The sequence below is a fragment of the Lissotriton vulgaris genome, chromosome 1_1 (assembly GCF_964263255.1).
Source record: "Lissotriton vulgaris chromosome 1_1, aLisVul1.2, whole genome shotgun sequence".
NCBI lineage: Eukaryota > Metazoa > Chordata > Amphibia > Caudata > Salamandridae > Lissotriton > Lissotriton vulgaris.
In genome coordinates this window covers 1,018,314,633-1,018,330,634 of record NC_141685.1, presented here as the reverse complement: position 1 = coordinate 1,018,330,634, position 16,002 = coordinate 1,018,314,633, and the positions used below count along the sequence as shown (strand labels likewise).

Here is a 16,002-nt window from a genome sequence, read left to right as displayed (position 1 = left end):
GACACTGCTGATTCTGTGGCTCGCATCATGGGCACTGCGGTTGCCACGAGAAGGTCAGATTGGCTAAAATCATCAGACTTTTCTGCAGATGTTCAAGCAGCTTTATTGGATCTACCATTTGATGGCGTTGGTCTCTTTGGCAAAAAGGCCGATACTGCCTTAGAGAGGTTTAAGGACAGTAGAGCTACTGCCAAATCTTTAGGACTCCAGATCAGAGGTTCATCGGCCAGGAGATTCAGAGGGTTTGGACGCTCTTCCTTTAGCAATTATCGACAAGGTCAGCAGCAGCAGCAACAACAACAGCAGCAGCAGAATACCTTGTACAGATCTTACAGGGGAAAGCAAAGAGCTTGTCCTCGTGGACGTCAGGCCTCTTCCGCCTCCTCCAACCCCCCAGCCACAGAAAAGAAGCCCTAGATCGGCCATTCAGGATCATGCGGGTCCGGTGGGGGGGGGGTCGGCTTACCCACTTTCTACGGATTGGGGAATCGGTTACATCAGATCTTTGGGTTCTCAATCTCGTAGAAAATGGGTATGCCCTTCCCTTTCGGGAATTCCCTCCCAATTAACCTCCTTGCCAAGGTTTCTGCACGGAGGAACATCTGTTGCTTCTACAGGAAGAAGTGCAGACTCTATTAAGAAAGGGTGCGATAGAGGTGGTTCCAGAGCAGGAAAGGGGTCAGGAATGCTACTCCCGGTATTTCCTGATTCCCAAGAAGGATGGCAGGATTCGTCCAATCCTGGATCTCAGGATCTTGAATCTCTATCTGAAACAAGAGAAATTCAAGATGCTCACTCTTGCGCAGGTTCTTCAAGTGCTGCTGGAAGAAGACTGGATGGTGTCGCTCGACTTGCAGGATGCGTATTTTCACATCCCAATCTTGAAGTCGCACAGGAAATATCTCGGTTTTACGGTGGGGTCACAGCACTATCAGTTTGCGGTCCTTCCTTTTGGAATTACTTCTACGCCTCGAGTCTTCACCAAGGTGATGGCGGTGGTGGCAGCTCATCTCAGAAGGTCGGAGATTCCAGTATTTCCCTATTTGGACGACTGGCTGATCAAAGCAGAATCGTCAGAGAGAGTGCTCCAACAGCTGCAAGAGACAACCCAGTTGTTGTACAGGTTGGGTTTTTTGATAAATGTACCCAAGTCTCACCTGGTGCCCTCCCAGCGCATCCTGTTCATAGGTGCCGTACTGGACACAACTGTATGTCGTGCATTCCCTCCTCCTCAAAGGATTCGCGACATTCAGGAAATGATTTCTTTATTTTACAATGGAGCGGTCATTCCAGTCCTCAAGGTCCTTCGCCTGCTCGGTCTGATGGCTTCATGCATTCTGTTGGTCAACCATGCACACTGGCACATGAGGGCACTCCAGTGGTGCCTCCGCAGACAGTGGCATCAGCACAACGGAGATCTCAGGGAGTCAGTGAGGATCCCCAGAGAAGCTGCAGCGGATCTGACTTGGTGGGGCGTGGAAGGCAACCTGTCTCAGGGGAAGCCTTTTCAACTGCCTCCTCCGGTGGCCACAGTAATAACGGATGCATCCCCTCTAGGGTGGGGTGCTCATCTGGAGGACCTGGAGGTCAAAGGTCTTTGGTCTCCAGAGGAAAGGTTGCTTCATATCAACCTTCTGGAATTTCGGGCGATACGTTTTGCGCTCAAGGCCTTCCTCCCTTCCCTTCGCTGTCGGTCAGTCCAAGTCCCGACGGACAACACAACCGCAATGTGGTACATCAACAAGCAGGGAGGAGTGGGGTCGCAGTGTCTCAGCAGGGAGGCTCTGCGGCTTTGGTCCTGGGTTCAGGACCATCAGATTTGTCTGATGGCATATCATCTGGCCGAAGTTCTGAACGTTCGTGCGGACACTCTGTCGGCAGTTCGCGGCCGACCACGAGTGGAGGCGCCATCCAGAGGTAGTTCACAACATCTTTCAGATGTGGGAAACTCCTCGGGTGGACCTGTTAGCCACTCACGAGAATGCTCACTGCCCGTCTTTTTGCTGCCTCCAGTATCCCATGCAAGGAGCCTTGGGGGACGCGTTTCAGTTGAGTTGGGGAAGACAACTCCTTTACGCGTTTCCTCCCATACCTTTGATTCCTCGTGTTCTGAGGAAGATTCGCCAAGACCGGGCCCAAGTCATATTGGTCACCCCGGATTGGCATAGAAGGGTGTGGTACACAGATCTTCTCCACCTCTCCTCTCACCCGCCGCTCCGTCTCAGGGCAGACCTCCTCTCTCAGATGGAGGGGCAGGTTCTGCACCCCCACCTCCAGACATTACACCTTCATGCCTGGAGATTGAACGGGGCAACCTGAATTCCTTTTCTCTCCCACACGATGTGGTGGATGTCATATTATCGGCTAGGCGTGACTCCACTAAATCCATTTATTCTTACAGATGGTCTAAATTTGTCACCTAGTGTGGAGAGAAATCTGTAGACCCTTTGAAAGCCCATTTATCTGATATTCTCCAGTTTGCTCTCTCTTTGGCGCAGCAAGGGCTGGCTGTTGCCACAGTCAAGGGTTATCTCTCGGCCTTGTCAGCATTTCTATGTTTGCCGGACCAGCCGTCTCTTTTCAAATCTCCTGTAGTTTTAAGATTTTTGAAGGGTCTCACTAATAAATTCCCTTCTACTCCCTTTATAGTGTCCCTTAATGGGACTTAAATCTTGTCTTAACATACTTGATGGGTGCTCCCTTTGAGCCCTTACACAAGTGTCCTATGAGGCTTTTGACTTTTAAGACAGTCTTCCTGGTTGCAATTGCCTCGGCAAGCAGGGTAAGTGAGCTTCAGGCTCTTAGTTCCAAGCCCCCATTCCTGACCATTCATGCTAATCGAATGGTTCTTAGGACCAGGGCTGTTTTTCTCACTAAGGTGGTGACTCCCTTCCACCTAGGACAATCCTTTACCCTCCCTACCTTTTATCCTCCACCACACCCTTCCAAAGAGGAGGAGAGGTTAGACCGTCTGGACCCTAAGAGGGCGGTGAGCTTTTACCTGGACAGAACTAAAGACTGTTGTGTGGATGACCAGCTCTTCATTGGGTTCGCTGGCTGCAAAAAAGGAAGAGCGGTTCATAAAAGAACTCTTTCAAGATGGATGATCCTCTGTATAAAGATCTGCTACTCTTTGGCCGGTAAGGAGCCTCCAGAGGGTATAAGGGCTCATTCTACGAGAGCTAAGTCATCAACCTCTGCTTTGTCTAGAGGTGTTCCTGTAGAGGATATTTGTAGGGCCGCAACTTGGTCCTCCCTCCACACTTTCGCGAAGCATTACTGCTTGGATACCAAGGTGAGGTGGGACGGCCACTTTGTACGCTCTGTCCTCCAGGACTTTCTCGGATAGGAGAGTGGACACCCTCCTCCGGGAGTGGGGACTGCTGTGGGACTCTATTCACAAGGTGAGGAATCCACTGGCAGATGTATCTATCAGAAGAACAAGTTACTTACCTTCGGTAACGCTTTTTCTGATAGATACAGTATCTGCCTGTGGATTCCTCACTGACCCACCGCCTCCCCGTTGTCCACTCTTCTATACCAGAGTGATTATATTGTATTTGTTTTATGGTCAAAGAAAATGTGTATTTCAGATGTTTTCTTACTTTTGCTTAACACTGTGTGTGTTATCTTGACTATCGTGTACTGTGTATACTATGTATATATATATACTGTCATTAGTCCGTCCGTGTGCCTCGAAGGCACGGAAAAAAGGGCGGAACTGATGTCATCACGCCGGCGTGGGCCTATTATGGGCATCTGTGACGTCAGCGGAGTCGCGTGCGATGCCGTGTCTCTATGACGTCCAAGTCCACGTCGGCGCGAAGCTACGAAAAGAATTTCCGAATGTTGCTGACGCAAGGGGATATTCACAAGGTGAGGAATCCACAGGCAGATACTGTATCTACCAGAAAAAGCGTTACCGAAGGTAAGTAACTTGTTCATTAGGTTCCTATTGTAAAAGGTAATGTTTTCACAGGATATGGTGTGTGGTGCACTGCATGGTTTGTTAGAGTAATATGACAAGAACAACAAATTTCCCTTACCTACCACATAGTAAAAGTAAAACAATGAATCAAAAAAATGAATGAATCAAGTATTGGTGACAAAAATTAAGCCATGATTTACAATATTTAAAAAAATATACAATTTATTCCATGATTATAAATATAAATTTACATCAGTTTACATTCCTTTGTGAATTCATCAAATGAGATTTGTAATTTTTATAAAGACAAAGCATTTTTTATATATAAAAAGTGGAAACAAGGTAAAGCATGATAAAGTACAGATGAATCAGACATATATGCCAAATTCAATGGCTACAGATAAGTACATAATTCATTAGACCCCTGGAAAAGAAAAAGATATAATACTAACATTTGCACACATTCATAACATTCACCACATATTCACTCAAGCTACACACACTCCCACAACATTTGAAACAAGGAAGTAAAATCATGAAGCCAGGTCTCCAAGATCAATGTGAGACCCCGCACTTGGTCGACGCGCGTTTCGGCGGCTCAAGGCCACCTTCTTCAGGACCACTTCCAATAGGAGCTGATCATGGAGATGGATACGTTAGGACCTTAGTCTTATTCGCTAAAGGTCATTCAATGGTTCGCTTGTTGTACCCTCGCATGGAGTTTCAAGTAGAAAATGGACCCATAATATCTTGTGGACACGTTTAATACTTACCAGAGCTAGGAACAAAAATCTGTTTAAAAAGAACATTAAAATAAAGAGAAGGCTAAGTACCACTCCAACAACTAGTCGTAAAGAGACTAATATTTGGAAGATAGATAGAAAATAAACATCTGAACTATACAATCGGATTTTTTCAATCAGAATTTCATCTGAATCGCCAACACCTGTTTTTAAGTACTCCCTGGAAACTTGGGTTGTCCTATTGGAAGTGGTCCTGAAGAAGGTGGCCTTGAGCCGCCGAAACGCGCGTCGACCAAGTGCGGGGTCTCACATTGATCTTGGAGACCTGGCTTCATGATTTTACTTTCTTGTTTCAAATGTTGTGGGAGTGTGTGTAGCTTGAGTGAATATGTGGTGAATGTTATGAATGTATGCAAATGTTAGTATTATATCTTTTTCTTTTTCTTTTCCAGGGGTCTAATGAATTATGTACTTATCTGTAGCCATTGAATTTGGCATATATGTCTGATTCATCTGTACTTTATCATGCTTTACTGTGTTTCCACTTTTTATTTATAAAAAATGCTTTGTCTTTATAAAAATTGCAAATCTCATTTGATGAATTCACAAAGGAATGTAAACTGATGTAAATTTATATTTATAATCATGGAATAAATTGTATATTTTTAGAAATATTGTAAATCATGGCTTAATTTTTGTCACCAATACTTGATTCATTCATTTTTCTGATTCATTGTTTTACTTTTACTATGTGGTAGGTAAGGGAAATTTGTTCTTCTTGTCATATTGCTTTATTCCCCTCCTTCCCTGGCTTGATCAAGTCTTGAGGGGGTCCCATCATCTCTGCTAATGGTTTGTTAGAGTACGCATGGTTGCGGTTTGGGTTCTGCTAGAAAGTTTATTACCGTTTTATTTTTTGTAAGGGGGCAGTGATAGTTGCTGAAATGTACTAGGTATGTATGTTATGGAATTACTCGACAAGAGCTTTGTGTGGAGGGACTGTTGTAAAAGTATGGTGGATGGCTGAGTGGAGGTCCTGAGACTGCTAGAAAACATGTTATGTCATTTAGTTGGTGGTGCTGGGAAAGATAAGTTGAGAATGTATTGTTTGGAAGTATGTTTATTCAGCACTGGAACCGCAATTTATACCCTGTACTGACTGACCTACGTGGCATAAAGAGGCAAACTGTATAGCAAATGTGATAATAGACAACGTATGTGGCACTTGTGGCATTATTATTTATCTGTTTGTCTTTTAATACTCACAAATGCTGAAACAAATGAATCCTAAATAGTTTAGAAAATAGTGCCTTCTTACGAATAGCTGGTCCAGAACACATATATGGGTCCACACTTCAGATCAGCACACCTACAGCTGATCACTGCTGATTCCGTTGCCTTAAATTCAGTCTCCTGAATCTCTAAATTGAGTTTCTATGTTCATTCAATGAGGCATCTTTCCAACAAGAAATGCATTTATGGAATATAATAGTACAATGCCTATTTATTGTGAAAGTGGCTTGCAAGAAAGCATGTTCACATTTAAGACAAATAAACTAAGGTCCTAAATATGTGGACTCTTCTAACTTCTGAGTGACTCTTTGAACTAACTACTGCTTTGAGAAAACTGTAACTTGCCGCCATCTTTAGGGAAAAAGCACTATTTGCTTTAAACATAATGAGATGTGTGGGACTTAATAGTGCCATTTACACACTTTGTGTCTCGTTTTTACCTGTTTAGATCCTAACTATAGCAGCAACAGGTGGAAGTAGACCATTTGTCTTTTGAGAAGTGTCAAACTGCATTGAATTATATATTCAACATTCATATTAACCTTTGATTGACATGAACTAGGAAACTGCAAATTACTAATCCATTAAACGCAACAGAATTCAACATTACAGTGTCCTTTGTTGTGTGCCTTGTGCACTGTATTGCCTTTTTTTTAAATAATATATTGGTGACTTTTTGGCAGTAAGAGTATTTTCTTCAAAACAGGTTTTGAAAAGTCTTTGGAAAAGATTGATCATTTAATAAAATCACTGTAGAAATGTGTAGATGTCTGGAGTAAGAGTGTATTTGGTGGAACTGGTTGGGTGTGGATGAATAACTGCTGCAGTGTAAGATGTCTTGGCCAGATCTTCTGTTATGTGTGCAAAAGAGCATTGAAACTGTGGATTGTGTTAAGGGCGACTTATGGGAAATTAAACAATTGTATGCCTATTCTGACAGATTTATGAAAAGGTATTCAAAAGCAAAGAGATTGTCGGTCGATAAACAAAAATAATATAGTGAGGACTTGTATAGTAGACGTTCAAAATGGGTATTTAACATAGTTTGAAGGGTACATGGTGTAAAGTGAAAAATGTCTTAGCTCACATATTTAAGAGTTTGTCAACCAGTGATGTGTTATTAAACAGTCTAGTGCTGGAAACTGACTGGCTTAAAGAGGGGTCCTTAGCAAGATGTGCGAAAGTGTATATGACAGAATTAAGTTGCAAGTAAATCCTTGAAAGTTGTCCATGTGTTCTGGGGCAGATTTGTTGTAAGCTGTTTAACAGTGATGGCTGGTTGTACTTCGCTGCACAAAAGTGGGACAAGAAAAGTGTGTTTTTTGGCTAATGTGTGAATGTTTATTTGACACTTCTGGTGGGTATACACCTGTTACAACGCAACTTTTACAACGCATACCATTACAACGCATTGCGCTGGGGGGCGCTCTAGGATAGGGAATACGTTTAATTTACTATCCAACACCTTCCCTAGTGTCCACTGGGACTGGAGTTGAAATAGTAAATTATACTTACCACTATCCAGCACCTCTAAGCGCTATGCGTTGTAATGGTATGCGTTGTAATGGTCGCGTTGTAATGGTAGGTAGTTGTAATGGTATGCGTTGTAACATGGTACATCCCTTCTGGTGTGGTTGTGTGTGAAAATCAGCTGGAAAGAATTGGTATTTCTCTAAGACAGTTTTCCTTTTCCTTCTCAATGCAGGACTTGCAGGCACAGGACAGAGCCCACCGCATTGGTCAGACGAACGAAGTGCGCGTACTTAGGCTCTGCACTGTAAACAGTGTTGAAGAAAAAATTCTTGCTGCTGCTAAGTACAAACTAAATGTAGATCAGAAGGTAATCCAGGCCGGAATGTTTGACCAAAAGTCATCCAGCCATGAACGAAGAGCTTTCCTGCAGGCCATCCTGGAGCACGAAGAACAGGACGAGGTAACTGGTCAGGATGGGGTAACAGACTCGCTGGCGACTGTAAGTTTTCCTGAAATCCACCTTGGGCACCTGCTCTACAAACATTGCTGCATTTTGTTTGATTTCATGCTTCTTCTTTTTTATAACCCATCTCTTGCCTGCCTTTGTTTTCTTTCTCATTTTCTTAGGGCCCTTCTCCTAATTCAGTCTTTTGTTAGAGCTGCTGCTTTTGCTACATGTTTTGGGGTGTTCCTCATCCAAAGTAGTAGATCTTTGTAACTAGATTTGCCCTAGTGAGCTCAGCTGTTGCTTGTTAGGGTCACCTCATTTTTTGCTTGTTTGTTCACTACATTTTGACTGCTGGAGGAGCCCATTTTGTGCTTGGCCCTCTCCTGCTTCTTTGTTTAAATAGTATGCCTTTCGATTTATTTCAAGCTTGAGCTTTGACGAAATTCTAACTAGTTGTTAAAGTATTTCTTAATTCATTTCTTTTGTGAAGCTCCAAGTGGATATTTTGCCCTATCAAGACAGTGCAAGAATAATCCTGCTTCTCATGTGTGCACATCCTGAAGATGACTAGATGAGATTTAAAGTGCAACTCATCTCCTTTTTGAGGTGGCTAAAATTCTGTTCTTATGGGCGGCAATAGTGACATTCATTTAAGCATCTCAAGCATTTGCAATTTGAGGTATGCACTCATGAAATGGACTCTGTTCTTGGGTTTGTCCCTTAAACAGTATTTTGATTGTGACTTTATTACCTCCTTCTTGTCTTCAAACCATTGTTTGCAGATAAGATTTGTCCCAATGACCTATAGGAATGGCAATAGCTGTTTGACTCCTAGCATATACGTTCTGCTTAACAGAGCTGTACAACAGTGTTGCTGAATTGGACCTTACAGTGGCACTCCAATATGTATTTAGTAAGGAGCTAGGAAGTTAGAGAAAGTGTAGTACTTTGTAAGTGTTGAAGCTGGGCTTAATAAATGCTGTTTAGGAAAAACAGTGATCACGGAACTGGCTCTCTTATGATAAACATTCTGCAGGGCGATATATATCCCAGATGACACAGATTTGGAGCTGAATGATGGTTTGGCTTAAGTTTTCTTCCATTTGCCAGCCTTTTATGAGCAGTAGATGTTGACAGGATAGCCTAGTAAATCGATAGAAGAGAAGCACACCCTCCCTTCATATTGAAGCCATGTGAGCTTTTGAGATGCACCCTCCAAGGAGCGGTTTGGTCTATGGCATGTCTACCTGCCTTTCTCTGGCAGCTCATGTTCATGCTTCACCACCATTGCAAATGGCATAAGCTTTCTATGTTCTTCTTCTGTTTTTTTTAAACTTGGTTCTTCCTATATTTTATTTATAAGCTGAGCTGTCCATTCAGCTCCTCTCTTCCTGTTACCTTCACAGCTTCCCATACTCATGAGTATGCTGCAGTTAATTTCCTGCAACCTATTTACTCCTAATGTATTTCACTTACATTTTCATTGCTCACATGGCCTTGTTGTACAAGCTCTTCTTGCTTCATATCCAGTGTTTTCCAATGCTGCAAAAGCACTCAGTTGGGTAGATTCCATATTACTGTGCGAATTGATCACTAAAAAACAGCCAAACCATGTTTGGGGGTTCTGGAGCTCATTTTTCATGAACATTTGACCTTTTCAAAAATCATCCCAGTAGGGCTACATGCTTACATGATGCAAAAACTGTCTGTTTAGGGATAAAGTTTCCACCCTGTGACTTATTCTTATTGCACTGCTGGAAATTACCTTTCAACTGAATGGTCCTGCCCAGACAGCAATGTTCTTGTCTCATGACATGAATGTGGCAAATTGGCCTCTGGCTTTTTCCGAAAGTGTTTCCACGTCAGTTAATGATCTTACCTAACTTGTGTGAATCACATGTCACCAAGAGACTGTGTTAGTTTAAATAAGAGTAATCTACATGCATTAGCTTCCTGGGTCCTCAGATGGGTAGAAGACTGGATTACTGATGAAAATGTTACACTCATTGTGAGAAATGCAAATTTTTATCTGGTGTAGTTGTGCGACCTCACAATTTAATAGTGACACACATCTAAATCTGGTCCAGTCAGGTTAACTTGTAAAACCGTAGCTCAGTACTGGGTGGCTGTGGCACAGAGCAATCAGGTTTTATCAAAGGAACAAATAAAAAGCAACAAGTTGTACCAAAAATAGTAAATAAGAAAAAATCGCGACACATTAACAAATTTATAAAAACAGAGATATGAATTTTAGAAGAAACCGTAAATCACTACTTTTTCACTCATTGTATCTGAAAGAAACAGGTTAGTATTAGATTCCTTACCTTAGAATATCCCCAGGCGTCAGACTGGATCCGGAAACTTTTGCGTAGCAGTACCCCTGCCCGTCGGTAGGCGTTGTCTGCGGCTCCGCGTCCGTCGTCTGCGTCGTTGGCGCCGTGATGGCGTTGTCGGAGTACTTAGACGCCGCCCTTGCGCGCTGACGTCAGTTCTTCTTTTTTCCGCGCCAGCAAGTGCAAATCCGGAAAAAGTTGTACCCTTAGTCAATTTTTGACTAACTTTTTCAATAATCTTTCGAAGTCGTTCGACTCCGACGGTGCCGGGAGGGATGCCCGGGTTCAAACCCTGCGTCAACTGCAACCGACTGATGTCGGTTATCGACCCCCATCGCCGGTGCCTTTACTTTCTGTGCCCCGACCACGACGACAAGTCCTGCTCCGACTGCCGGGCCCTGACGTTCAAAGCTAGAATGGAGCGGTCCCGCAAGCGACTCGAGCTCCGGCAGTCGGCCCGCGCCGCTCGAGGTCCCGTTCCCCGAGGAGGTCGAGGGACCGGTCGCGGGGTCGGAGTCATCATAGCTCCGGGAGTCGTCACCAGTCTACGGGCTCGAAGTCCTCAGGTAAGAGGCACAAGAAGTCGAAGAGGCTTCATCGCTCTTCTGACTCCCCCCGACGCTCGCGGGCCGCGGCCGGGGGTTCGGGCGACACAGCCCCCGTTTCTCCGCCGGAGCCGCAGGCATCGCGGCCTGCTCCATACCCACCGGTCCCTGGGCAGCACGCGACGCCGGAGGAGATCGAGGCGTTCCTCACGGCCATGAGGTCACTAACTCCTCCGTCGGGTTCCGAGGCGCCTTCGGGCCAAGCGGCCCAGACTGGGACCTCACGCGGGCCAGGTGCGTCGGCCCCGGCGGCATCAGGTTCTTCGGCGACGTCGGCGACCTAGGTCCCCACGCCGCAGTGCCCCGCCGGATCCGGATCCGGGTCGTCGCCGGTCGACCTCATGACCTCGCCGGCGCCGACCCCCAGGGTGTCGCCTCCGGCGCCGTCCCGGAACGACGGCATCCCTGGTCCTACCCTCGATTCGGGTCCGGCTTCGGAACGGCGCCGCTCTCGACGCTGATGGGAGATTTCTATTTCTATGACCTGGCCCCATCCTTTGACCCTGAGTATCAGGAGATGTGTGGCGAGAAGGATTGGGAGGGGTCTGAGGACCCTCTGACACGTGAGTGCCAGTCTTCTCAGGACTGGACAGGTGAGTTTGGGGAGGCCAGTGGTCTGGACACTTCGCCAGACACTGGTTTTGTCTCCCCTCCTACCGTGGCTACGGAGGAGGGGGCTGCCTATAGTGTGGTGCTGACGCGGGCCACCAAGGCATTGGGCCTTGAGCTCCCCGTCACGGCCGTGAGGACTAATCTCCTCACTGAGGTCCTTAAACCGCAGGCAAGCTCGGCTGAGCCTCTGCTGCCATTTAATGAGGCCTTGTCAGACGTTCTTCTGGGCACTTGGTCCAAGCCCGCTACAGGTCTGCCTGTAGATAGGAACGTGGCCAGGCGCCACCGCCCAGCTCCGGGCAACCCTCGCTTTCTGTCCACCCACCCCACCCCTGAGAGCCTGGTCATCCAGGCCTCTAAATCCCAGACTGCATTCCCAGCGGCTCCCCCGATCGGGAATCCAAGAGGTATGAGCAATACGTGAAAAAGGTATTCTCCTCCCTGAGTTTGGGGTTGCGGTCAGTCAACACTGCATGCCTCTTGGGCCGTTACACCCACTTTCTGTGGGACACGGTCGTGGACGTGCTGCAACAATGTCCGGAGGGGGTCGGACTAAACTCGCCCAAGCCCTTGCGGAGGGTCGAGATGTGGCACAGTATTCCATCCGGTGTGGGCTGGATACCACAGACTCACTGGGCAGAGCGATGGCAACGACGGTGGCGATTCGTCGCCACGCCTGGTTGAGGTCCGCCAACATTTCGGCTGATGTCCAAAATAACCTTATGGACATGCCGTTTGATGGCCGTCGCCTCTTTGGCGACAAGGCAGACCATGCGCTTGATTGCTTTAAGGACTCCAGGACTACCATCCAGCGCGGTGGCGGACGTGGAAACCGCCGTGGCGGCGGTCGGGGACAACGGCGAGGCCAGTCCACATCTGCCCCTACAACATCTGCCTCGAAACCCTCCTAGTCCGAGCTTTCAGGCCCATGTGACGCCAGTGGGGGGCAGGGTTCGCCATCACCACCTCCACTGGCGCACTGTCACATCGGACAGGTGGGTGCTGCAAATCGTCCGAAGGGGCTACTCCCTCCCCTTCGAAGCAACCCCTCCAGCCATGCCACCGCAGTACCACCGCGTGTCGGGGGATCACTTGTAACTTCTACAAGAGGAAGTTACGGCCCTCGTGGCCAAGGGGGCCATCGAGCGCGTTCCTGGGCCAGAAGTAGGGTGTGGTTGTTACTCTCACTACTTTCTGGTACCCAAGAAGGGCAAAGGGGGCCTACACCCTATCTTGGACCTGCTGAACGTCAACGGCTTCCTCCGGAAGAAGTTCAAGATGCTGACACTGGCTCAGGTCTTAGCTGCCCTGGACCCAGGAGACTGGTTGGTAGCGTTGGACTTGCAGGACGCTTATTTTCATATCCCTGTCCTGCCGGCCCCCCGGCGTTACCTGTGGTTCACGGTAGGTCACAAGCATTTTCAGTTTACCGTGCTCCCCTTCGGCCTTACCAGCGCCCCACGGGTGTTCACGAAAGTGATGGCGGTGGTCGCAGCTCATCTGCGCAGGTTAGGGGTTTCAGTCTTCCCCTACCTCGACGACTGGTTGTTGAAGGCGGGCTCGCCCCAGACAGTCGTCAGCCACCTCCAGACTACGACCGACCTCCTACACCTGCTGGGGTTCTCCATCAATGTGCCGAAGTCACACCTGTGTCCCTCTCAGAAGCTCCTCTTCATCAGAGCGGTTCTAGACTCGGCGCAGTTTCGGGTTTATCCTCCCGAACAGCGGGTTCGGGATATTCAGGCTCTGATTCCGATCTTTCAGCTGTTATCCCGAGTCTCCGTCAGGTTGACGCTGCAGCTTCTGGGGCTGATGGCCTCCTGCATCCTTCTGGTGCATCACGCCAGGTGGCGGATGCGGGCTCTGCAGTGGGACCTGAAGTTTCAGTGGGCCCTGCATCAGGGCAACTTGTCCGACCATTTCTTGATCTCAGAGGGCACTGCAAGACAGTTGCCGTGATGGTTCACGGACCGCGATTGGGTCAGCGGCAGATCCTTCTCCCTACCCCAACCGGAGCCTGTAGTTGTGACGGACGCGTCCCTCCAGGGCTGGGGGGGCCACATGGGAGAGGCGGAGATCAGAGGCCTCTGGTCTCCGGCGGAGTCCCGGCTTCACATCAACCTTCTGGAGCTGCTAGCGATCCGGCTTGCACTGAAGGCATTCCTCCCCTCTGTCTGGGGGAGTGTAGTGCAGGTGTTCACGGACAACACCACCGCCATGTGGTACTGCAACAAACAGGGCGGGGTGGGGTAGTGGACCCTATGCCAGGAGGCTCTGCGCCGCTGGCAGTTGCTGGAACATCAGGGCGTGACCCTGGTGGTTCAACACCTGGCAGGTTCCCTGAACGCCAGGGCGGACAAACTCGGCCGTCGGTGCATGTTGGAACACGAATGGTGTCTGAACTCGGACGTTGACGCAAGGCCTCTTTGAGCAGTGGGGAGAGCCTTGGTTAAATCTATTCGCCACAGAAGAGAACGCGCAATGTCATCAGTTCTGCACGTTCGAATTTCCAAGGCGGCACTCGCTCGGAGACGCTTTTCGTCACGAGTGGAGCTGCGGTCTGTTGTACGCCTTTCCGCCTATACCACTTCTGCCCAGAGTGCTGAAGAAGATCAGGCGCGACCGGGCCCGGGCCATCCTTGTGGCTCCGGACTGGGCACGAAGATACTGGTATCCCGAGCTACTCACATGTCTGTCGATCCCCGATTCGTCTGCTTCTTCAGGAGGACCTTCTGTCGCAGCAGCAGGGGACGGTCCTCCACCCAAACCTGTCCAGTCTCCTCCTCCATGCTTGGAGATTGAGCGGCGACAGTTGAGGCCATTTGACTTGCCTCCTGAAGTTTGTAATGTGATTCTGGCAGCCAGGCGTCCCTCCACTAAGTCGGTATACGCCTGCAGGTGGAACAGATTTGTGGCATTGTGCACAGCAAAGGCTATGGATCCACTCTCTGCCCCCCTTTCTGAGGTTCTCCTCTTCCTTCTTTCTCTTGCCCAGCAGGGCTCTGCTCTGGGCACTATCAAGGGCTACCTTTCTGCCTTTTCCGCCTTCTAAAGGCCACCTGACCAGCCTTCTTTGTTCAAGTCCCCGATTGTAAATAGGTTCTTGAAGGGCATCACTCGTATGTTTCCCCCTGTTCCTTTCGTGATGCCTCAGTGGGACTTGAACCTGGATCTGACTAACCTGATGTGTGCTCCTTTTGAGCTGCATCATAACTGTCCTCTCAGTCTTCTTACTCTTAAGACTGCTTTCCTGGTTGCCATCACCTCTGCCAGGAGAGTGAGTGAGCTCCAGGCTCTTTCCTCCAAGCCTCCTTTCCTTTCTGTCCATCCAGACAAGGTTGTGTTGCGGACAAGACCCTCTTTCCTACCCAAGGTAGTCACAGCCTTCCACATCGGGCAGTCTATCACTCTGCCCACCTTCTTTCCGCCTCCGCATCACTCTAAAGAGGAAGAGCGGGTCCACCGTCTGGACCCAAAACGTGCACTCTCATTCTATCTGGATCGCACAGGCCAGTTCCGGGTGAATGACCAACTCTTTGTTGGTTATGTGGGCGCTAAGAAGGGACGGGCGGTGCACAAATGGACCATCTCTTGGTGGGTCGTGTTGTGTATCAAGGCATGCTACTCTTTGGCTAAGAAGGAACCTCCTGTTGGGCTGAGGGCCCATTCCACTCGGGCCACGGCTGCTACTACTGCCCTGGGTCGGGGAGTCCCCTTGCAGGTCATCTGTCAGGCAGCCTTCAGTAACGATATATATGTTAGAAACAGTATTCTGATAGATACATCTGCCGTGTGGATTCCTCACCTTGTGAATATCCCCTTGCGTCAGCAACATTCGGAAATTCTTTTTGTAGCCTCGACGTCATAGAGACACGGCATCGCACGCGACTCCGCTGACGTCACCGACGCTACAATAGGCCCACGCCGGTGTGATGACATCAGTTCCCTTTTTTCCGCGCCGTCGACGCTAACGGTTTTGGGATACTCTGTAGCTTCTAGTTACACTGTTGCTGTATTTCTTCGTTTCTCTGTTCTCTTGCTACTTTGTTCGATAATATTTCGACAAAGAAGACAGGTTTTAAGTCCTGCAGGGAATGTGGAAAGATGATGTCCGTTACGGACCCACACCAGGACTGTATTTGGTGTTTGAGCTCCGACCACGACGTGGATGGGTGTTCGTCGTGTCAAAAGATGAATCCGAAGGCCCTGCGAGAAAGGGAGTCTAAGCTTCTTGTGGCTAAACTGAAGGCCGATAAAGTAAGGAAATCTTCAAAATCCCATTCGAAGAAGTCGAGATCGAGGTCTCGGGAGGCGTCGGCTTCGAGGTCTTCGTTGGATCACGCTTCGAGGTCACGTAAGAAGCATTAGAAGAGGAGACATGAGTCTCGACGTCATTCGGGTGATAAGTCTGGCTCGAGGTCGAGATCACCCAAGAAGGTTAGATCTAAAGTAATTCCTCCACAAGAGGTTTCGGATCAAGAGGGCGAGGCCTCGCCTTCGGAGTCGCAAGTTCATTCTCCGACTCCGGCACCCGATCCGACTCCGGCACCGTCTCCGGCTCAAGAAG

The 16,002-nt window shown here is 48.2% G+C and overlaps 1 protein-coding gene across 2 annotated transcripts in view; it reads left to right on the top strand.

Annotated features, from left to right (window-relative positions):
• The window catches only part of LOC147748431 (SWI/SNF-related matrix-associated actin-dependent regulator of chromatin subfamily A member 4-like), a 364,311-nt gene that overhangs the window by 21,521 nt on the left and 326,788 nt on the right, over positions 1-16,002 (top strand). Inside the window, exon 3 of one of the 2 annotated variants that reach the window (XM_086961561.1) lies at positions 7,670-7,897. In XM_086961561.1, the coding sequence (XP_086817687.1) occupies positions 7,670-7,897 (228 nt within the window). Of the gene's footprint in view, positions 1-7,669; positions 7,937-16,002 lie in introns of both variants that reach the window. The other variant, XM_086961552.1, reaches the window with a different exon arrangement.